Source organism: Xenopus tropicalis, chromosome 6 (assembly GCF_000004195.4).
Source record: "Xenopus tropicalis strain Nigerian chromosome 6, UCB_Xtro_10.0, whole genome shotgun sequence".
Lineage (NCBI taxonomy): Eukaryota > Metazoa > Chordata > Amphibia > Anura > Pipidae > Xenopus > Xenopus tropicalis.
In genome coordinates, this window is record NC_030682.2 from 67,128,948 (window position 1) to 67,152,401 (window position 23,454).

Here is a 23,454-nt window from a genome sequence, read left to right on the forward strand (position 1 = left end):
GCCTTTAATCATTTCATCTTGTGGCCCTACAAATGGTGGCTGTGTTGGCCTACTAAAGTTTTAAGGGGTGCTAGTTGTGGTAGCAGTGGGTAAGCTTATGTGTTTGATGGGCCTCTGGAGTTTCTTTTTAAGAAAATGTATGACATTTGTGCATATGACCCTAGGTGTCCTAGTTTGTGCTTGCACTGAATATTCAAGTTAATAAGGAAGTATTTTTAAAATGATAATACACAATAGAAGAATGTACAAAACATTTCTGCAAATTAATTTTATTTGTATATTGGAAAAAACTATGAAGCCTTTACAACATATGGCTTTATATCATTTAGAAATGTGACAAATTAGCCTTGTCTCTGTTTATGTTTGCCATTGGTTTTGCAGTACACAAATAGTCTCCCACGTCTTATGACAAAATAACAGTCTTTGCATCGTTTTTTGAGTGCAGATTTTGTTTTCATTCCAGAGGTCTGCTGTACTAACGGGAGATGCCTGTCAGCTAAAAACGGAGAACTTTTAAATCCTGAAATGCTCCGGTGAATCATTGGCTGCGTAAAAGCATCCATTATGGTTCGAATGGAGGAGTGTTGTCCAAAAAGTGATACAGGTCTTGCTATAGACAACAGTACTCTCCGCAGCAAGAGTGATGCCATTGTTCCAGGACTGGAAAAAAATAACATATATATATATATCAGAGATGAATATAAAGGAACACGTAAGAGAAGAAAATAAAGGAACGTGTAATTAAAAATATTGGCATGAGAAACAAAATCCATTTATAAAAATGATACAGTATGCAATTTCAGCACAACTGTTCTGCATAAAAGCACAAAGATCCTCAAGTAATATCAAAGTAATAAAAATAAACATACATATATGTAAAGTGCACATAAGGTTATTAAACAAACCCTTAAAAAGAGACTAAGCTGTAAGCTTTATTTCCTTTAGTATTTGAGGAAAATATTATTTGAAGCAAAATTAAACAGTTAAGTTGCCTTCCATTTTCAGAAATCACAGTTTTGTCATGCTTTATATTATAATAATGGTATTTTTTAATCTCCACTGAGATGGAAAGAGTAAGATGAACCACTGCTCAGGAACAGATTTATTTATATTATATATAAGAACCACTAACATTCATTGTTTTCCATCTAAGGAGAGCAGACTGCAGACTCCAAAAAGGAAACAAGTTCTTAGAAGCATTGATATCAAATGGGTAAGCTTAACAGTTTCATTGCTTGAAACTGTCAACTACAGTCTGAGTTATTTTACAGAACTACTAAATCCCCTGTTATTAAAATTCTGAAGATACAGTATAGCTTGCGGTACATATTTTACACTTAATTAAATCAAAGAAGACAACTGTTTATCTATAGACCATACTACCTTTTCTTGTTTCAGAAAATTTTCTTCTTCATTCAAAAGGAAAAGATTGTTGCGTTGATGACCAGTGTTGAACACTCCCTCTTATCCTTCTCCGAGATGATCTAACCGGATGTAATTTCCACTACTCAAATGGACCTTGGCAGGACAAAGCACCAAATCTGATGAGTGCACCTGCAAATTTGAGGCAACCAAGAAGTTAACCTATATGCTCTTATGTTTCATGCAGGCATAAGGGAGTACACCTGGGAGAGGCCTGGAATGATCTTACAGGCATGTTTGAGTCATTTAAAGAAGACCTAGCCAAGTTCTGAATTATATGTTTTGGAGTAAAGGCATCAGAGAAACTGTAGTAACCTGGGACAAGTGATGAAATGCTGAATCCTGCCTGACTTTGAAAAGTTGAACACTAGTAAACTAAGCAAAAATGTGTTCCTTATTAACGGCACTATGAGACTAAGTGCTCTTGGTGCTTTAACATCTGCAAAACCTTGGCAGTGATGGCAACTTTATTTTTCCCACCCAACCATGGGACCCGGAAAGAAAAAGAGTGAAACAATGCAAAATACCTTTGACACTGGGACACTTACAACATCCCTTAAAAACCCCATTCTTATAACCACACTACATCTCTTTCCATACTACGTCCATCTTTTATGTTGGTCTGTCCTGCCTTTTAGACCATCACCTTTAACTCATTTGCATTTCTCGCTTTGCACCCTTAAAGTGACTGTATTTTAATGTGAGCTTTCCCTACCGCCATTAGTAGTAGATAGGACCATTACCACCAAACTGAGTTTAAAGGAGAAGGAAAGGTAAAAATCACTGGGGGTGCCAAATGTTAGGCACCTCCCAGTGACTTTAATCGCTTACCTTTTATCACAGGCTGGTGCCCCTGTTAGGAGAAAACAGCACCAGCCCGGGGTACCTGTAGCAACTGTCTCCTCTTCCTCCTGAATCTTGGGGCCGGCGCATGCGCAGTACAGTGAAATATCTGACTTTTTTGTTAAAGTTCGGCTTTTCACTCTACTGCGCATGCGCAAGCACATGAAGGCAGAAGGGGGAAGAGGAGACACTCGTTCACAGGTACCCTGGGCTGGTGTGTTTTTATTTTCACAGGAGCAGCAGCCCGGGGTATAAGGTAAGCGATTAAAGTCAATGGGGGGTGCCTAACACAATAAACGCAATTACATTTAGATACAACATTAAAACCACTATAAATGTGCAATTAATGTATGTTAGAAATACTTTTTAATTATTAAAAAGAGTTTTTGGATGGAGGACACCATTAAGTAAACAGATGACTCATTTGCGACACAAAAAGTCCCAGTTCCGATTGTGTATCTTACATTTTATGCATTAGAACTTGCTTTTGTGAAAAACAGAGGGAAAGCAAATCCAAAAATATAGCCTCAATGACATTCAGAGGCAGCTCTCCTCCATTTCATACTTTAGGAGATATTCTATTCTAAACAGAGCATGAAAATTTCTTCTTGTTTCAGGACCGGACCAGGGACTTGTATACATGGAATCAACCACAACAAAGGTGCTCCCGTCATGTACATGATGCCAAAACTAAAGTAAAACTAATACAAATCTAGTATTAGCCTAAAACTACTCAACAGCCTTTTTGCAGCTTTGCGGCTATCACATCTACGTATTGTGCGAATATAAAGTCACGTATCAGTATTAGGTTAACCGTAACTAGTGCAAAGGGCGGGTCACGCAGTAGATATAAGATGCCGTTTACCACTCGTATTTATACGTACATACAATAAGACACTTCTATGTTATTTGAACCCCCAGCAAACTCACAATATTCCTCGAAACGTTCCCCGCAACTTAACGAATCGGTTCTTAAAAGCAGAAACTCAACACATGCGCACTAGCACAGCCCGAGAACAACTGACATGTGATACAACTGCTTTGCTCTAATTGGCTGCAGGGATAAAGATTCTGATGCCAGAATTATGCGTCCAGGGTCAAACAGCCAATTGCAGAAGGAACAGATAGAACGTAGAAATACAGAAGCTCAGACTAAGGTGACATTTAACATGGCGGCGCCCTGTACTGTACTGGGTCGTGCTTGTGTCCGGGGATTTGTTTGGAAGGGCGCAACTAATAATAACACCGCTATTGGGTATTTGGGCTCTAACTGCTGGAGAAGAAATTATACTGCGAAGGTATCTGTTACCGGAGAAAAGATCACCCACACTGGCCAGGTGCGGTCTTTTTTTTTTTCTTTCTATGAGACGTCACGTGATAATAACTTGTAATTGTGACAGATACTATAGTAGTTTAGGTTTAGATGGTTGCTGTTCTTTTTGTGTTGTGTTACCTTGTTTCCCCGCTGCATTTGGGCATTACTACTTATAAATAGCAAAATAAATACACCCCTGAACTTGAATAAATAAAGATATATTTTACTCATGTACGTGATTCCACACAATAAAAGTCTGTCATAGGACCCATTTCACAACCCTTTTTGGCTTATGTTACATGGCTGAAAAACAACTGTGGCAAAATAAACAGTCTGACCCATGTTTTGTGATGTGACTATTATCAGGAACTTCGTCCTCCTGTCAGTGCTAACATATGGCTAGATACACACTGCTGTGCATTTTCAAGCCAAGAACCTCCTTTCTAATGCAGTTCCCATCCCATGTAAACAGAACGTGGGGTGCATTGAGGAAGATTGGTGATCTCCGAAGTGGAGAAAATGCCAGGTGTAACAAGCCTAAGGGCAGTTGCAGACGGAGAGATTAGTCAGCCTGCAACAAATCTTCGTTGCTGCGGGCAAATAATCTCCCCGCAATGCCATCCCACCGGCAAGAATGTAAATTGCTGGTGGGATGGCATACGCATCTCTACGATTTCCCGAGATTTCAAGGTGACTTCGGCAAATCGTAGCGATGTTTATGCCATCCCACTGGTGATTTACATTCTTGCTGGTGGGATGGCATTGCGGGGAGATTAGTCACCCGCGGCAACGAAGATTTGTTGTGGGGCGACTAATCTTCCCGTCTGCCACTGCACTAAGGGCTCTGGAGAAATCTAAGTCGCCGGTGGGATGGCACATGCTGCGCAGGTGATTTCGGCAAAACGCCAAAATTGCCTTGCGAGGCAACTTCGGCGATTTGCCGAAATCGCCTGCGCAGCGTGTGCCATCCCACTGGCGACTTACATTTTCGCTGGTGCGATGGTAGTTTGGGGAGATTAGTCGCCCATGACAAGGGAGATTTGTCGTAGGCGACTAATCTCCCTGTGTGCCAGAGCCCTAAGGGTGAAGACACACACAGCTACTTGTCATGGCTATTAAAATAGACAATGCTGATCATTTACTGATAACTGTCTCTACGCGTGTTTTATCAGAGACAAATCTCATTGTTGTCTATGGCAGGGTATTTTCCGATGTTTAGTAGCCATGAAAAAGTAGCTGCTACTAGTAACACTGTGTGTCTTCACCCTAAGAGTCATAGACTGTTTATTTTTTGTATTGATTTTTGATTGTATTTTCGTATGCAAGCTGTGTGTTCAGTGTATACCTCCTTAATGTACAACACTGTGGAGTATGTTGTTGCTTTTTAAAGGAGAACGTTTAAATCTCTTCTTGTCTCATTTGCACTAGAGTAAAAAAAAAGCAGTTTTTTTTTCATTTCCAAGTTTGACTTTCACTTTACTGCACATTTGACTAATTTGGGGGTGCCTAACATTTTGGCACCCCCCCCCAGTGATTTAAATTTTAGTTCCCCTTTAAATATGTGTTTAGTAAAAAATAAATACAGTAGTGTACCCCCCCGATTTTGTCTGTGAATTCCAAAAATACACTTATTTTTACTCAAGTGAATTCTCAAATTGAATGAAAACCTTTGATTTACATGGACTACTTTCCTACCCCCTTAGGCTGAGTTATTTAAGCCCTGCTTTGCCTTTTTATGTCAATTAATGAAGCCAGGGTTATATTTTTTCCCATTGAAATTACATTTTAATTAGCCAAGTTTTTGTAAAATATTTTGGTTATACCATATAGTTAGATAATATTTAAGTTTGACAGCTTCATCAGGCAAATCTTTTTGGTAAGCACTTCATGTTGACTACATTTTACATGGAGTTGTGCAAATTTCTCTTTCTGTGTGAAGCCTAAAGGAATGCTACAAGTTACATAAAGGGTTGGTCAGCTAAAGTGGCTAAGTTCCAAATTACCTCTGAATTACACAAAGAGTTATTTTAGCATGCCAACCTAAGTTTAAAGGAGAAGGAAAGGTAAAAACTAATTAAGCTTTATCAGAAAGGTCTATGTAAATACAGCCATATACACTTACAGAAAGCTACACTGAGTCATCTATCAAAAGAAACAGGATTTCTTGTCTCCTTCCTTGTATCTGTAATTCCTGTGCCAGAGTCTGCATAGCTCTCTCCTCTCTCCCCTCTCCTACTCCCCCCTCCCTCAAGAATGGTAAGAATCCCCCCCCCTTAGGAATGTGTGATCTGAGCAATTCAGCAGAAAGCTTCCTCATAGTCTTACAAACTGGACATGTACAGGGGTCTTGGCCTTGGTGCAGGAACGTGGCATTATGAGCATTTTCTTTACAGAGCTCAGCGTTTTTTTTTTTCCTGTGAGGCTTCTGATCATGTGAACGGGAGATATATGGGGAGACTTAAGGGCACTATTGAGACAACTGAAGGTATGCCTGCAGCTTGAGATTAACCCTTTACTAGCCTTTCCTTCTCCTTTAACATTGCAGGTGACATGTAGTAAGTAGATAGCACAGTGAAGTAACCACTACCTTGCTTAGTGGAACATTGCTTGTTATTAGACATCCCTGTTCATTAACAGAGCAGTGAATGGTGTTTTGTATTCCAGCTGATAAGTAGTTTAGGAAATGATGATCCTTTAGGGATTGAAGCTTAAGGTGGTTGTCAGAAATACTTTAATTAAAGATTTATAACTGTTAAATGCAAAATGGTAACTGTGTGTTTGTATCAAAGTAAAACTTGCGCAACAGTTTCATATCTTGCAGACCCATAGGCAGTGGCACTTTGTAACTGTATTATTAACTTAGCTAATTCTACAAATGCCATATTGTGGATTATGGTATTTCATGTATCTTAACACTTTTAGTATGCGAATCAGTAATTGTAAGTTTATTATTATTTATCCTAATATTCTACCTGTAAAATCTTATGTATTTAAATACAGTATATGAATCATTACATACATGTTGATCATTTATAAATATTGTTTAATCATAGTCAAATCAAATTTACATTCCAGGTTTTTGATGAGTATGACTACAGAAAAGTAAGATTTGTTGGACGACAAAAGGAGGTAATGTCATTGTTTTTTTATGTTAAATATGGAATTCTTAACAAGCAATGGATTTATTTTTGTTCCAGCAAATTGAAAGGGGAACGAAAGGTAAAAACTACGTAAGCTTTATCAAAAAGGTCTATGTATGTAAATACAGCCATTAACACTTCTGTTCTGAGCCCTCAGTAAAAAGGAACTGCAGATTTGTCCTTCCATTCTGAATACATGATCTTCTGTGTCAGACTTCCTGCGTTCAGAAAAAAAATAATTTAGGGCACAGCACAAGCCTGCTCAGTTTGCTCCTCTCCCCCACCCCTCTCTGCTATAATCTGAGCCCAGAGCACAGGGATGCAGCCAGGGAAGTAAAGTCAGACCAAGGTAAAATGGCAGCTGCTATCTTAAACAAACAGAGAGAACTTCTATGGATGGTAAAGCATTCTGCATAATACATATTTCCTTCTAGCTTGCATTATTGTGAATAATCTATTGGCAATAAAATGCCTGAGTAACTTTCTTTCTCCTTTAATAATACTATATTTAATGATTAGTAATAGAACAATTACAATTTAGACCTGACACTGATGAGCAGAGAGAGACTGTTTTGCTGCACTTATTGTTATTAATATTAAATAAATCCAATAGGATTGTTTTGCCTCCAATAAGGATTCATTATATTTTAATCAGGATCAAGTACAAGATACTGTTTTATTATTATAGAGAAAAGGGAAACAAGTTTTTAAATTTTTAATGATTTGATTAAAATGGATAATCCATTCTAAATAAAGGATTCCATACCTGTACAGGTGTAGGACACATTATGCAGAATGCTCGGGACCTGGGGTTTTCCGGATAAGGGGTCTTTCTGTAATTCGGATCTCCTTAAGTCTGCTAAAAAAAAAAATATTTAAACTGTAATTAAACCCAATAGGATTGTTTTACTACAGAGAAAAGGGAAATCATTTTTAAAAATTTAAATTATTTGCTTATAATGGAGTCTATGGGAGAGGGCCTTTCCGTAATTCATAACTTTCTGGATACCTGTATTGGTTTTTTATTGGCCCATAGAGCATATATAAAAAGAAGTAACTATCCCCACAAACATATATTCCAGTTCTACTGTTTGTTCAATATATCTTATGTAAGGTTGAAGGATAGTAAAGCAATGCCTTGAACATAACATTTCCACAGGTATAACAACAAGAAATAAAAACAGTTTCAAATATGAAAAGCTTCTGCCGCTTTCCTAGCTTAAGATATTGTTGACAATTGAAGTGAATTCACAATAGCGAAAATTAAGACTTACAACTATAGGTCACCTTTGTCCAGGACTGAATTTAACCCTTTCCCTGCCAAGCACATAGGTACTACATTATTTTAGGAAAGGCTTTTTAGAAAAGCTTTGAGGCTTAGTACTTTGGAATAGAAAGATATGGGAACCCATTTTAGATTCAGGGGAATGTGTACTTTCCAAAAATATATAATTCTCTGGGGTGAATGTACTTTTTTTATAGCTTTACCCCGCATGAAATGCAGTAAATGTGTTGGTTTTGCAATAGCTGAAATGACAGAAATTATAGATTGTTTGGGGTATCTTTTAGCTTGTCAGTTCCCCAGACATTAGAAACAATTCATCATAAATCAGTTTTTATCTGGATAAGATTCCAGTTCCTGCAATCACAGGACCTGCAAAGCATTGTGGGAATTGGGAGTCTTGGCTGTTTGGAATTGGGTGTCTTGGCTGATGGCTAAATTGTAGCTGTGCGCCCAACAGGCAGGCACCCTAAGGCACCTGTTGGCAGATTGTGACACACTGTTAGAACACTTTAAGTACTAAAATTCAAAGTCAATATTATTACTTGGCGAATTTGAGTTTTCAAGTTTTTTTTTTTTTTTTTAAATTTGGAATACATTGAATATGTTAAAATTTTAATAAAGCTGCCTTCCCAGGTACTCATAAGTGTCCAAGTGCTGCCATTGTGTGGTGTTTATAGCTGTAATCACACAGGTGGCAGTCATGTAAAAAATAAAGTTTGGTGAAATCTACAGCTTTTGAGTCAGGGAGGTAAACAAAAACAGGTCTTGTTCTATTCTGCATTCACCTGCATCCCCATGGGTACACAGCTGTCAGGATCAATAATCCCTTTTAATGTGGCTGCAGTCCATGTGATTTAACATGCTTACACTTGATGGCAGCCAACCTTGAAAAAGGCAGCAGAATGCCCTGGTGTATATATCCTTATGCAGTAGGCAGAGCTAGATACATGGGGGAGTTGTGCCCCATTCCTACTTCAGTTATCCTCTCTTTGGCCATGTGGCAAAGTATTATATTTTGTACTACTGATATTTTTAAAATGTTGCCTTTTTTTCTAATGTGTTTTGGAATGTTTCCCCCATCTGCGGCAAATTAGAGAGGCTTCAGATGGGGTAGCAGTTAGGCAGGTTATATATAAGCATTATGGTTGAACGTGATGGACGTGTTTCTTTTTTCAGCCTAATTTACTATGTTACTAAATAGGGTCTGTTATGAGGAATGCTTTAGACCTGGAGTTTTTCAGAGAAGGGATATATCTATCCAATATTTTGATAACCATACATTTTTATTGCTTAAATCGTTAAATTAAAGGCATGTTTTGCCACCAATGAGGATTTATGCAGCTTAGTTAGGATAACGTACACAGTTCTGTTTTTTTTACAGAGAAAAAGAAAATTATAAAAAACTTGAATTATATTGCTGAAAATAGACTGTATGGGAGATGGCCTTGCCTTCATTAGTAGCATTATGGATAATTGGTTTTCAGATAAGGGGTCTTACTTAACAACTAGTCCAGTGCTCCTGGTGCACTGCAAAAACTTATATTAAATGGACAGGGAAACCATACCACTAAAGTAGGCACTAGAAACCAGGTTCTTTTCTTTTGCTTTGGGGTTGGAGGTAATCCATTCCTTATTTATTTATATAGAAATGTGAAAGATTCAGAGTTATTAGAGAAAAATAAGTATGCAATATACACACGCTAATAGAAGGTAAATTTAACTTTATATGTAATTTACAATGTGTGTGTGTATATATATATATATATATATATATATATATATATATATATATATATATATATTTACTTTTAAGTGACATTGCCCTTATGTGTGTAAAACTATTTTTTTAAAACATTTTAATCAGTTTAATTTTATATTTGAATATGAATTTTGTTTTGTGTAGATTTCCATAAAGCTGAATAGTTTTCTTCCTTTTAACCATATGTGCAGTACAGTGACTTGCACAGTTCTATTTGTTAACCACTTTGTACATCACTGAGAGCACAATAGATGTTGCATTTTTCATCCCAGCTCGTTCTTTTGCCAGGAGTCCGTGCGTATTTCTCCAGAAGGATTGATTTTCAGAGACCAAGCATTAATAATAAGGTCAGCCGTGCCTTGAGAGCCTGTGCATTAAGTGACAGTAGTATGGCCCCTTTGTCATTCAGAAGTGTCAAGGCATTGCATGGCCATCCTACCCAGTAGGTAGATGGGGTCTTTCAGCTGCCCCATCAAGGCTGTCGGAGCCTTGATGTCTGCCAGAGTAATGTGAGAGAGGTATTTGTGTTGTCAGTCACACAGACATCACATTACTTTAAACTGTAACACATCCTATGTGCTGTTAGCTGTCATCTCCATCAGTGCTAGCAGATGGAAACTGTACATCATTTCAGTGCACCTATTAAGGATACCCCATAAGGATAGGCAGAGAGGAGAGGGATGGATAAACTTTAAACAAGGGCTAGACTTGCACTTCAGTTTTAAATTGGGAAGAAGGTTCTTGGGTTTTTGTTTTGTAATATTTTTACATTTCTTTCCAATGATTCTGTTTAGTAAAAACAAATCAATCAGAAAAAGGAAATCAATTTTTAAAATCTGAATTATTTGATTAACATGGAGTCTATGTGAGATAGGCTTTCCGTATTTCGCAGCTTTCTGGATATTTGGTTTCCAGATAAGGCATCCCTTACCTGTAGTTATTTTAGGGAAATGGTATTTTAAATTTGGAATATGATTGTCTTAAGCCTAGTGGACTAGGTTTCTCTACTGTACCTGTCTTGCTTTCCTGCAAATGTTTTTGGTTTTGCCAAAATAAAATGAGCCACGGTATTCAGCCTTGATAGTATATCTTTTAAAGATAAAAGCACATGGGATACTATGGTTACTATAAGCAACGTCATACTCCATGAGTTTATGGTTGCAGCCTCTGAATCCTGGAACACAGCCATAACAGTCCATAAATGTATTAAATGGATTCTCTGGGGGATGTGTTGGGTTCCCACAGTTGGACCACTGCTTCTTTTAGGAAAAAAATGCACTGGGGCCTGGGGAGAAACTAAAGCAGCAGTACCACCATGCCATTTTACTTACCTTTCCCAGTTGTCTCTAGTGCAGATTTTGACTCTGATTTTGTCCCTGGTTGGTATTTTTTTTTTTTTTTTGAGGTGAACAGAAATAGGTACATAGCCTCTGCAAACTAGTCATAATGCCTTTATACACTTACAGATGTAATTGTATTAAGATATAATTAATCCTTACTGGATGCAAAATAATTATTTTGCCTTTAATGTTTTATTGATTTTTTTAATAGACTTAAGGTATGAAGATCCAAATTACCCCTTATCCGGAATACCCTTGGTCCCAAGCATTCTGGATAACCGGTCCAATACCTGTATATGTAATATGCAATATGTAATTATTGTTTGTTTTCTGCAGTTATTCTTATTTATTTTAATGTTTTCTTGTGCTCTAGGTTAACGAGCAGTTTGCCATTAACCTGATTGCCGAGCAGCCAGCGAATGAATCCGATAGCAGAATTGTCTCGTGTGATGGGGGTGGTGGAGCTTTGGGCCATCCTAAAGTGTATATCAATTTAGTAAGTACTGCTTCTTCCTGTATAACCCCACTGTCACCCAACAGTTTTGATGTACTTATGATACCCATGATAATGGACTAATTTATTTTCATTTCATCTTTCCTGTCTTCTCCCTGTTAAATTTCCAGAAGCACCCTTTTAGCTTGGTGATATGTCATTCAATCACAGATTTTTATTTCTTAATTCAGAGGAGTTTGACTTCAATGCTTAGTTTTCCAAAAAGTTAAATAGAAAATTCTCCCCAAAAAATAGAAAATCTAAAACTTCAAAGTAGCATTTACCTATTTTCGAACTAACATTCAAGCTAGGACCCCAATCCAGTCCAGCCCAGATGCACAGTTTGGAAATCTCTGCTTTAATTAATATTGTAACATGATTTGTTAAATATAGGTTTTGTTTGAAGAACATGTAAGATCTCACTGGGCGGCACAAAAATATTAAGCAACCCCAGTGAAATAGATTGCACTGCGTCAGCATTTTACTTACCAGAGTCCCAGACATCCCATGCGCATGTTTTAGTCTTCTGCGTGTGCTCAATCATCAGTGGCCAAGGAATGAAGATATTAAGATTACTATCAGCAGGTGCTGAGCAGGTGCCGGCAAAGTGTTTCTGCAGTTTTTCTCTGGGCTGCTGTAGTTTTCTTTTAACAGGAACGCCGGCCCATGAAAGAAGATAACAATCTATTTCCTTGGAGTGCCTAACACTTTGCCCCCCCCCCCCCAGTAAAACAGGGTTTACATGTCCATTAATATGCCTTTATTAATGGACATATATGAGTCCTTGCCCCCATTTTAACTAAATCTTTTATAGGTTAGTCATCTGCCCAGGCATACAGCTTATACAAATAAAAAATGTTGCCCTTCTATTGTCATCATTTTTGAAAATGAACAATAACAAGAACATAATTGAGTTAAACCTATATTGTTGTCCACTGTAGACTGTTCTGCTTCAGTGTAGTGTGTTGTCTCAAATAAATATTGTGGCAGCTATCCAATCCTTGTCTACTAACACTGAGAGAGTTGCATTCAACAGGTGTTTGCAAAAACTTTTATACACGCATTTGTTCAAAAATGTTCTTAAAAAAACAGAGAGTCTATGAAAGTGGCAGCAACTACCATACATAAAGGGGAAGGAGTCTGCACAAATCTCACCAGATTTATAATTATTACAGTTGAAACACTGGGTGGAACACAAATTGATGGTGAATATTTGCTTGCAGCTTGTGTTTCTTTAGCTTGGCAGGATCATGTGGTAATTATAGAACCATTAACTTTCCATTACAGCATGAGCCCCTTTTTAATAGCAATTACCTATTAACTCTCCTGGATTGTATGATTAAGACATACTACGTAGACTGATTGCCAGCTCCCCCACCCCTTTGCACATGAGTATACAGTCTGCTCCAGCATATCATCTGTTAGCTGGGATAGGGCAAGCAGGGATTAAGGGTGGTATTTGTTATTCTTTTGGGCTGCTAAAATTTGTTAAGTAGGTTTTTACTTTGAGGTAAGAAGTGAAGTCTCTTAAGTTTTGGAAAACTTAATTTCATATTGTTAAACGTTCTCAGCCCGGTTTTTGCAGTTTCTTTACTACTGCTCAACACATGTTCAGATCCTAGTCAATTTAAGCAGTGCTGTAATTTAGGCAGTGGATTCCTTTATTTATGTATGTATTTATTAAATATTTATTTATAACAGAGGGTTTTGAGCCTAATAATCATCTTCCTTTTTCTCGTAGGACAAAGAAACAAAAACCGGAACCTGTGGATACTGTGGGCTTCAATTTAAACAGAAGCATCATCACTAAACTGAGCTCTGAATGTTTCTTGTGTTAAAATCATAACCAATAAATATATTTAATAACTGTCAAGCTTGTTTTTGGTATTTTTTATCCTCTTTACTTTCTAAAAAGTTATTCTGTAGGCAAGGGGATAGAATATGGAACGATTAACCTTTTCTGAGCCCTTCTGAAATAACATTATCTGTCACTGAGGAAATTGGAATATCCTTTCTCCATATTGGGAAATCTTGCTCTTAGGCTGTAGATGTTTCCATGTTGATAAATCAGTGATTCTAGAGATATGGTTGGCAAGTACAGGAAGCAATTTATATATCCATTTCATTCACCATTCCTTAATTGCCTGACATTCTCTCTGATTTTCTTGCATAGGGCAACACAACATGTATAACTGAGAAAATGTGATTACCCTCTGTATTAAGAAGACACTTTAGCCCACCTCACATCAGTGTGGATTCCTAAGAAACCTAGCCAAATTAACATTTCAAAAAAGTAATTTAAACAAGATTAAGATAAAAACTATATATTAAAATAAAATTAAGCTTTTAAGACCAAGTTTGTTTAGTGTACCTGCATATGTACAAGACCATAGTTCAAGTCAAGGATTAGGTTTGCATGATATAAACCAACACAGCAAATAGTCCCTTGAGCAGCTAACCTACTACAAATCACAAACAGTCCTCCAGGAAGCATTCTTCTTCCTGCTCATTACAAGGCTGGATAATTGGAACCCATGTCTTTCTACTCCAAACTACAGAGCCGCAATGCTTTCCCAAAATTGCCAGTTTTGATGAAATACCTGAAAATCACATAAAATCTTCCACTTTCAAGCACCTTATCTCCCACATAACATTAGGTACCAAGAAAACACACCCTAAATCTGAAAGCCTTCTTTTCCTGCTCATTACAAGGCTGGATAATAATGTTAAAAAAAAAAAAAGTTGTTTTGTAAACTCCAGACTGCAGCTTGAATCTAGGACCTTGTGCTCTGTTGTTTACTGGCCTTAAAGAAGAAGGAAAGGCATTTTGTCATTTTACTGCAAATAGATTAGTCACAAAATTGCAAGCCAGAACGCTGTATTTATTAAGCAGAAAGCTATACCATACCTGAGTAAACAACTTTAGAAGCTTCCTCTTTTTGTTTAACCCTTTAAGTGCCAGCAGAATTTGACATTCCAGTTCCCCTCAGTGCCAGACGTTTTGTAAACATTCTGTGCTCTCTCATTTTAGGGGCTTTTACTGGGGGACGGGTTAAGTTTAGGTAAAATATATATATATATATATATATGTTTTAGGCTCGTGCAAATTTTGCACCCGGTATGTTTATTATGTGCCATAAGACCCCTAACAGTACGGACACCCTAGAAAACCATATATTTTCCGATAGTACACATTCTGACAAAAATGGGTAAATACAACTTTCTACTGCAAACTACCAAACTACAAAGCTATGCTAAACAGAACAGTTTTTATGACATTTCTAAAAATGTCAAGTTTGATGCCCAATATGAATAGATTTACCAAACTATGTGGGGTACAGAGGAAGCCAAATTGCAATACAGCAGACAAAATGTCCATGTGCAAAGACAAGTAACAACAATGTGAAATGCAATAAAATTGCTAAAAATAAAATCACTAAAATCAATTTTTTTTTGCCTAGTAATAACTGCGGTCAGAATAACAGTTTGAGTTTTTTGGCTTGGACAAATAAGTTTTACAGACAAAGTCAAGCGAACAACAACTATGCATAACTGAAAATGCAATAAAATGGCTAAAAATGCAATAAAATACCAAAAAATGCACCAAAATTACAGAAAATGTAGTAAAAACATTAAAATAATACACAAAAGGTATTGCGCAGTGCGGTTAGCGAATACGCTATCCGCAATGGCAATAAAACATTTTTTTCAGGCAAGAATAAAAACGATGCGATAAAAAAAAGAAACAAATTACAAAATTACATAAGTATGTGTGTACACTAGGCAAAATGTGTTTTGTTTGCATTTGAGTGTGAGTGCTGTAAGTGCTGTGAATGTGTGAAACCCCCCCAACCCCCCCTCAAAAATGTATGTGTGTGTGTATTAGTGTAATAAGTGTGTGATTGTGTGTGTATTTGGCACTAACCTGAGCAGAAGAAGCTGAAGATCGCAGCAGAGACACAGGAGGCAGGCAGCTTCAGTCGGGTCTGGGTGGTGCAGGAAGGGGGGGGCGAGCAGAGGGGGGAGCGGAGAAAGGGAGATGCAGTGCAGCCTTTTCATATGGGGCCCCTCGGCAATCGCGGCCCAGGGGCCACTCGTTTCCCCCTTGTGCTCATTGCCTAGGGGCTGGGGAACGAGTGGGGAGCGAAGGAGCGGCTTAAAAAGCCTTTCCTCTGCTCCCAAACCCGGAAGTGCAGCAGGACGTAGAATCTACGTCCTGTGGCACTTAGGTACTTTAATACACAGAATGTAGATTCTACGTCCTGTGGCACTTAAAGGGTTAAGATAGCAGCTGCCATTTTAGCTAGGTCTCTGTGTCTAGTATAAATAAATTTAAAGCAACTGGACTTGTTTGGTAATCATTGAAGACATTTCACTACTCATCCGAGCATCTTCAGTTCAACTGACTGGTATGGGAAGTCCTCAGCATATATACTCTTCCACTAATCCAATCACAATGGCACTTTGTAACTCTTCAGAGAGGTGACATCTGAAACTCAGAGGTGTGAATGCTGTGGAGTTACTTTGAATTTATTTATACTAGATATACCATGACCTGGATGAATGAAAATCTTCATAGACTAGGTCTCTGTGCTTCTGTGCTGCAGCTCTGGCTGCTGATAGCTCAGATTACACACTTGGGAGGCGGTAGAAATTCTGAAGGGAAGGGGAAAGGGAGAGAGGAGCAAACTGAGCAGACTTGTGCCTGTGCCCTGAAGGATTTTGATGAGAGCAGGAAGTCTGATACCGATAACGTGTACCCAATAGGAGAAAAGGAATATATAAATATACAGTGGCTTGCAAAAGTATTCGGCCCCCTTGAACTTTTCCACATTTTGTCACATTACAGTCACAAACATGAATCAATTTTATTGGAATTCCACGTGAAAGACCAATACAAAGTGGTGTACACGTGAGAAGTGGAATGAAAATCATACATGATTCCAAACATTTTTTATAAATAAATAACTGCAAAGTGGGGTGTGCGTAATTATTCAGCCCCCTGAGTCAATACTTTGTAGAACCACCTTTTGCTGCAATTACAGCTGCCAGTCTTTTAGGGTATGTCTCTACCAGCTTTGCACATCTAGACACTGAAATCCTTGCCCATTCTTCTTTGCAAAACAGCTCCAGCTCAGTCAGATTAGATGGACAGCGTTTGTGAACAGCAGTTTTCAGATCTTGCCACAGATTCTCGATTGGATTTAGATCTGGACTTTGACTGGGCCATTCTAACACATGGATATGTTTTGTTTTAAACCATTCCATTGTTGCCCTGGCTTTATGTTTAGGGTTGTTGTCCTGCTGGAAGGTGAACCTCAGTCTCAAGTCTTTTGCAGACTCCAAGAGGTTTTCTTCCAAGATTGCCCTGTATTTGGCTCCATCCATCTTCCCATCAACTCTGACCAGCTTCCCTGTCCCTGCTGAAGAGAAGCACCCCCAGAGCATGATGCTGCCACCACCATATTTGACAGTGGGGATGGTTCCGCCACACATAGCGTTTTGCATTTTGGCCAAAAAGTTCCATTTTGGTCTCATCTGACCAGAGCACCTTCTTCCACATGTTTGCTGTGTCCCCCACATGGCTTGTGGCAAACTGCAAACGGGACTTCTTATGGTTTTCTGTTAACAATGGCTTTCTTCTTGCCACTCTTCTGTAAAGGCCAACTTTGTGCAGTGCACGACTAATAGTTTTCCTATGGACAGATTCCCCCACCTCTTGGCTGCATTTCTGATCAGCGCTCTCCTTGTTCGGCCTGTGAGTTTAGGTGGACGGCCTTGTCTTGGTAGGTTTACAGTTGTGCCATTCTCCTTCCATTTGTGAATGATCACTTTAACAGTGCTCCGTGGGATGTTGTTGCTTCCAGTATTCTCTTAGACAACCTCTGAGGCCGTCACAGAGCAGCTGTATTTGTACTGACATTAGATTACACACAGGTGCACTCTATTTAGTCATTAGCACTCATCAGGCAATGTCTATGGGCAACTGACTGCATTCAGACCAAAGGGGGCTGAATAATTACACTTCTCACGTGTACACCACTTTGTATTGGTCTTTCACGTGGAATTCCAATAAAATTGATTCATGTTTGTGGCTGTAATGTGACAAAATGTGGAAAAGTTCAAGGGGGCCAAATACTTTTGCAAGCCACTGTATATACAGTATATTGTGAGTCAGTCCCCAGCAGCATGTGGTGTAAATCATCAAAAAAGAAGATGGGGAGCTACTGGGGGTATATTCAGAAGCACAGTGTTCAGAGGCATCTTCAGTGCTAAAGGGCTGTGGTTGCTAGTACAGATCCCCAAAACAAAGTAAAACATGTGTAGCCCACTTTTAAAGTTTAGGGCTCTTTTGCACTCTAGCCTAGCCTTGTTTGACATATTCTGGTCATACATTGTGCTGGTTTTAATTGCCTTTTTATTGAGACTTGTTTTTGGATGAGAGGCTCTATTTAGCGAATGAGCCTCTGAAATAGCTAAAAGAATCATGTTTAAGTAAACGCAAATGTTTGGGTATTATTCTATAAAAAGTGTTCCAATAAAGTGTCTTTTTTTGCTTGTTTGCTCTCCCCATGTGATGCATGTTATGTCATGATACTTCAACTATATGCTATATCTACCTTATTGAGACTTTGGCACCTTGCCTATATGTAGTAAAAAAAAAACTGTTTGTATTTCAACAGATGGTAACCCCAAAGACTTGGGGTCAGATATACTAAAACTCAAAAAATTAAATAAAAGCATTTCCACAAAAGTATGACATTTACTAAAAAGTCTGAACTGAAAAAGTACATGTGGAAAAAAGTGGCAGAAAAGTCAGAAAACTGCGACTTTTTCAATTTGTCGCATCCAAATCTGAATAATCCGAATTGCAGAAAAACATAAAAATCCAACTGTTAGTAAATGGCCCCCACATGGGGTGCTGGGAGTGGTCCAGCGTCTTTGGATATTATAAAGCATTCATATCATATGGCCACTATAGTGGTAATTTGATCTTACAGACAGCATGCAGGAACTACATAACCCACAATGCATTAAACTGTAATGTTACTTTCCCTATTGACCTGTGCAGGGATTGAGGGATTTGGAGCATGCAGGCTGAGGAGAGTCGACTACTGGTAATCCGTTAGATCAGCAGGAGAACAGGGGGCTAGGCTTAGGGTAACTGTTCTAAACCATAATATTACATTAAAAAAATAATACATGAAAATGCTATATATTTTTTAATTTATATCGCAGAGTTGCTTGAAATGTTTACTTTTCAAAAAGCTTAGGTTTTGTTTGGGTGGAGTTCCCCTTTAACAACCTCCTTTCTGACCCATTATATATCAAAAATGTTATATATCACACATTCAATATATAAAAATCTGTAAGTTAAAGAATGATTGTACTTGTACAGCTGTCAAAGTTACACAAATGTAATTGTCATTATTATTTATGTATGTGTCTTGTTATAATTATAGAGTCCCAGCAGGCATATTTGCTACAGGCTGCTAGGAAACATGATGCATGTAAAACATGTAAACATTTCATGTAAGAGAGAAACCATACATGTTTGCATATATAATAGTGTGCCTAATGTGTCAATAGGAACAGTGTCAAAAATCATGGTGACATACACAAAGCGAGAAAACAGCTATTGCAAGATAAAGCTTTTCAACACTTCACAGAGTAGTTGCCATTAACAGGACACAGAAACGACAAAATTTGTGCAACTATATGTATAAAATTAAGATTGCAATAGCAATAAAATTAAGATTTGTTATACACATATATAATGCATATTGGCATTGTCCTCTTTTTGTGCTTCTGTTTAAAAATAATATGTTACGTATATTGTTAGATTAAGATTCTAGCAGCTGGATGAAATTACACCATGGGTAGACCAGGCACTGGCATTTTCGTCCTTCTATGTAACATCTAAGTAGACATTTCCGTGGCCAAAGAGTACAGTGACCTGGTTTAGCCTGTGGTTTAGCCAATGATTCCTAAATTGAGGAGCCAAAGTTGTGTCTTGGGGGCCAAGCAACTATGACAACTGGCATGAGAATGTCAAGATCCTGTTTTAATTCACGTTGAAGCCACAAGATACTGTTATTTCAACCCAAACTATGAAAACATGTTAGAAGGACACTATGGTGCAGAATGATTACAGATACACCAATTTTTCACAAACTCCTCATCACACACAAAAATGTAAAAACCTAGCAAAACCTAATTATCATAAATCATAAGCTAGGACTAAGAAAAAATTCAAAATATAGGATGGGAACACACAACCATCTAACCAGTGATTCAGTTGTTTTATACTCCCTTACTTTAAGGCTAAAAGGATGGCTTCTTTCTGTTTCTCCCAATGGGAAGATTTAAGCTGCTGATTTGGCAGCATTGGCACGTTGATGTGGTTCTCTCCCGACAGGTCTGCATAAATCTCTGTTATGAGTTTATCAAAATAATCAGATCAGCCCAATTTGTCCCTGCATGTAGGTTTCCCAATTGGGCAAATATCTATTTGGTTAGTGACCCCATAAAATGAGCAGATGTTTATGTGCATGGCCAGCTTTACTCTGGGCCCAGCAACAATGATAAAGTGTGCCTGATATTGATAAGGATGGGGCTAAAGTTTAAAGTTGAGTTTAATATGAGCAACTGCTTTTTAGGTATGAATGTACCTATGCCTAATTTATTTACTGTATGTAGTGCTGACACATTTTTGCTTTTTTGCTATCACTTTTATAGACATTATACATCATTCACATCAGCCCCTGCCCCAGAGGAGCTTACAGTCTAAGGTCCCTCTCACATTCACACATACTATGGTCAGTTTAGTCAGAAGCCAGTTAACCTGCCTGTATGTTTTTGGAGCATGTTAGGAAACCAGAGTACCCAGAGAAAACCCGTGCAGACAACTTGGGCACTACTAGAATAGTGTTGCTACAATAAAAACTGTCTGACTTGCTGTGACATTGGTTTTAATTAACAGAAAGTGTAATTATTGTTCAGGATTCTGGGTCTAACTGTAGAAGCATTTGACTCATTAATACATCTAGAGTTATTTGTATCACCAAAAAAACTTAGTGACATCTGTTTAGTGCTGTTTGTCATGGCAATTTCCTCTTATAATGTGTCCCAATGGCAACATGTAGCAAATTAGCAGGGATAAAATAGGTTTTTCAAGCATTGACTTGTCTGCACGTGAGAGACATTGTTAAGATATAGACTTATATATATGAAGATATAGACTTCTAATTATAAATATTAATTTATCAAGACTATAGTGTGTGCCAAGTGAACAATATTAGTGTTAACACAATAATTCACTCTACATTGCAAAAGCAAAACTTTCGATTTTGCATCTCAGTGACAATATGCATTGTACAAGCAAATTAGTATATGGTTGCACACTATAACACCTAATAATCCAATGTTAAAGCGGAACTCCACCCAAACACAACTTAAGTTTTTTGAAATAGTAAACATTATTTGAAGCAACTTTCCAATATACACCAATTTAAAAAATATACAGCTTTTTCATGATCTTTAATGTAATAATATGGTTTGGAACAGTTACCCAAGCCTAGCCCCTAGTGATGAATCTGTTCCAAAAAATTTTTGAAACAGCATAAAATGTACAAAATATGTGGCTACCGCACAACTTTTTTGACCGTAACTATTTCCTCACTCAGTGAACTTTTGCCAAGGTGAACTTTCCGGCCCTTTAGTGCAAAAAAAATGCCAATGGCAAAATGCTGAGTTTTGCAGAGAATCCAGCTTGGTGAAAAAATGTGCTTTTCACTATTAGTTCCCTGTTCTCCTGCTGATTTGGCTGACTATTTGAGAATTTTTTTTAAAAAATGAAACAGTAGTCGACTGTCGTCAGCCTGCCCTTTGCCTGCATCCTTTAAATCCCACAATTCCCTGACCACTTGAGGGCATGTTTATTAACTTTGGAGACAAACATCACTGGTGATGTTGCCCATAGCAACCAATCAGCATTTAGATGTGAATAGTCACCTACAAGTTAGAAAACAAAAGCAAAGATCTGATTGGATGCTATGGGCAGCATCACCAGTAATGTTTTACACCCCTTGATGCCAATAAGGAAAGGAACATCACAGAGGAATGCATTGTGGGTTATGCAGTTCCTGCATGCTTATTGTAAGCTGTGGAGAAGTTGTCACAATTTGTAACATCAGTGTTTTAGTCCCTTCTCTCCTGCCAAAATTTCAAGTGATGCAGAAAGAGAAGAACTGTTTTGCAGCTGGATTTCAGCATATAAAAATAGTATTTATAACAAATTTTGATTTGATATCTGGATATCAAGGTATGCTTGCCCACTAAATTGCAAGGTATGCTTGCCCACTATATTTCTAAATGTTAACCCTTTAAACTGGAAGAGTACATGTAGGGCAAGCTGTACCTTTATAATAATATGTGTTTTAAAGTTTTAAAGAAAACAGTTGCTTTATATAAACCAAAATAGATGCATTACATTCTTCCTAGTATTGGCCTTAGCACTTACCATTTCCTAGACATATACCAATTATTTTAACAGATAATGTCATGAGTACATGCCTCCATACACCTGCCCCTTTTAAACACTGTGCTGCCCCATGAATAGAAGTGTTGTATTTATTGGACAGACTCTGTGCTCAATTTTGGAGCAAAGAGACTTGCGATGAGTCAGCAAAGTGTAGGGCAGGGTGGAGAAGAGTGCAAAGGACATGTCATTTTAGGTCACTTCTTTGCACTATGTGTCCTGCCGTGCAAGTTGTGCTCACCATTATAAGGGTGAGGTGCAATGAAGGTGTGACTATGTCATTTATAAAAAAAAAAAAAAAAAACACTGTGCTCACCAAAACCAATATATAAAAGACATTAAGAGAAAAATTTTACATTCTTTAATCAGCTTTACCCTTTCTTGAGGCCAGTCTATGCCACATTTTCTAATTTATAATGTGATTATATTTGGTTGTAGTAATTAATTGTGATAAGGTTTGTACGTTGAGGTGAACTTTTTAATGAGATAAAACTGAAGGCTAAAGTTAACCTATTTCATTAAACTTGAAAAGTGACATACACTTTTGAAAGCAAATAATTATAAAGTCACCAAGTGTTGCAGTCTTTAATAGATTACTGTTTTATTTTGGTATTCATAACAAACAAGTTGATGATCCAAACTTGCTAATCATGAATTAAATTAGTCTCCAGTTCTCTAGTAAATGTCAGTAAGAAAACTTAATCAGTCACAAATATTTTAGTCAAAGTTTGTTCCACCTAATTACAGAAAAATATCTTATGATGGCAAACTAACATTTGTAAATCAACTTTATTAACCATTTCACTGCGTGCATTTAATCCACAAACCTGTTATCCAGAAAGCTCAGAATTGCAGGAAGGCAATTTCCCACAGAGTCCATATAAGCAAATAATTCTAACTTTCCTTTTAATTTTTTTTTAATTAATTACATTTTACACAACGACTATCATAGTTTTACAAAAGTACAGACTCTGCTATATTTAGGGCCCGCAAAGCAACATTTAATACAGAGTGCTATATCTAATAATACAAGAACAAACAGATGCTGGCTTTACTAGAAAGTATTCCATCGCATTCATACATAGGAAAAGGGGGCTGATAAAAAATAATTGGGTGGGGCTGTGCATGACCCAGCTGTCTTGGTACATGTCATGTATTAATGACAAAATTAATGGTAAATGAAGAACGTTAAAGAGTGAGTTCAGGGATATATCGGAACTAAGGTTAAAAAAGGTCTTCCAATGTCACTTTTTCCAAAATTAAAGCTGTGTCTCATACAACTTTATAAATACAGCAGGAGATAAGGGAGTTAAATGC

The 23,454-nt window shown here is 37.6% G+C and overlaps 1 protein-coding gene and 1 non-coding gene across 2 annotated transcripts; one reads left to right on the plus strand and one right to left on the minus strand.

Annotated features, from left to right (window-relative positions):
- Positions 1-253: 253 nt before the first annotated feature.
- mrpl36 lies at positions 254-3,292 on the minus strand. The gene is made up of 3 exons (XR_001171090.3): positions 3,196-3,292; positions 1,384-1,554; positions 254-660 (listed from the first exon to the last, which is right to left on the minus strand). It is a non-coding gene; the product is annotated as a mitochondrial ribosomal protein L36 (transcript).
- Positions 3,293-3,335: 43 nt separating this feature from the next.
- Positions 3,336-13,470, plus strand: ndufs6 (NADH:ubiquinone oxidoreductase subunit S6). The gene is made up of 4 exons (XM_002941771.4): positions 3,336-3,602; positions 6,656-6,709; positions 11,478-11,600; positions 13,339-13,470. The coding sequence occupies exons 1-4, from the start codon at positions 3,351-3,353 to the stop codon at positions 13,405-13,407; spliced, it is 498 nt and encodes a 165-aa protein (XP_002941817.3). The 5' UTR covers positions 3,336-3,350; the 3' UTR covers positions 13,408-13,470.
- Positions 13,471-23,454: the final 9,984 nt, after the last annotated feature.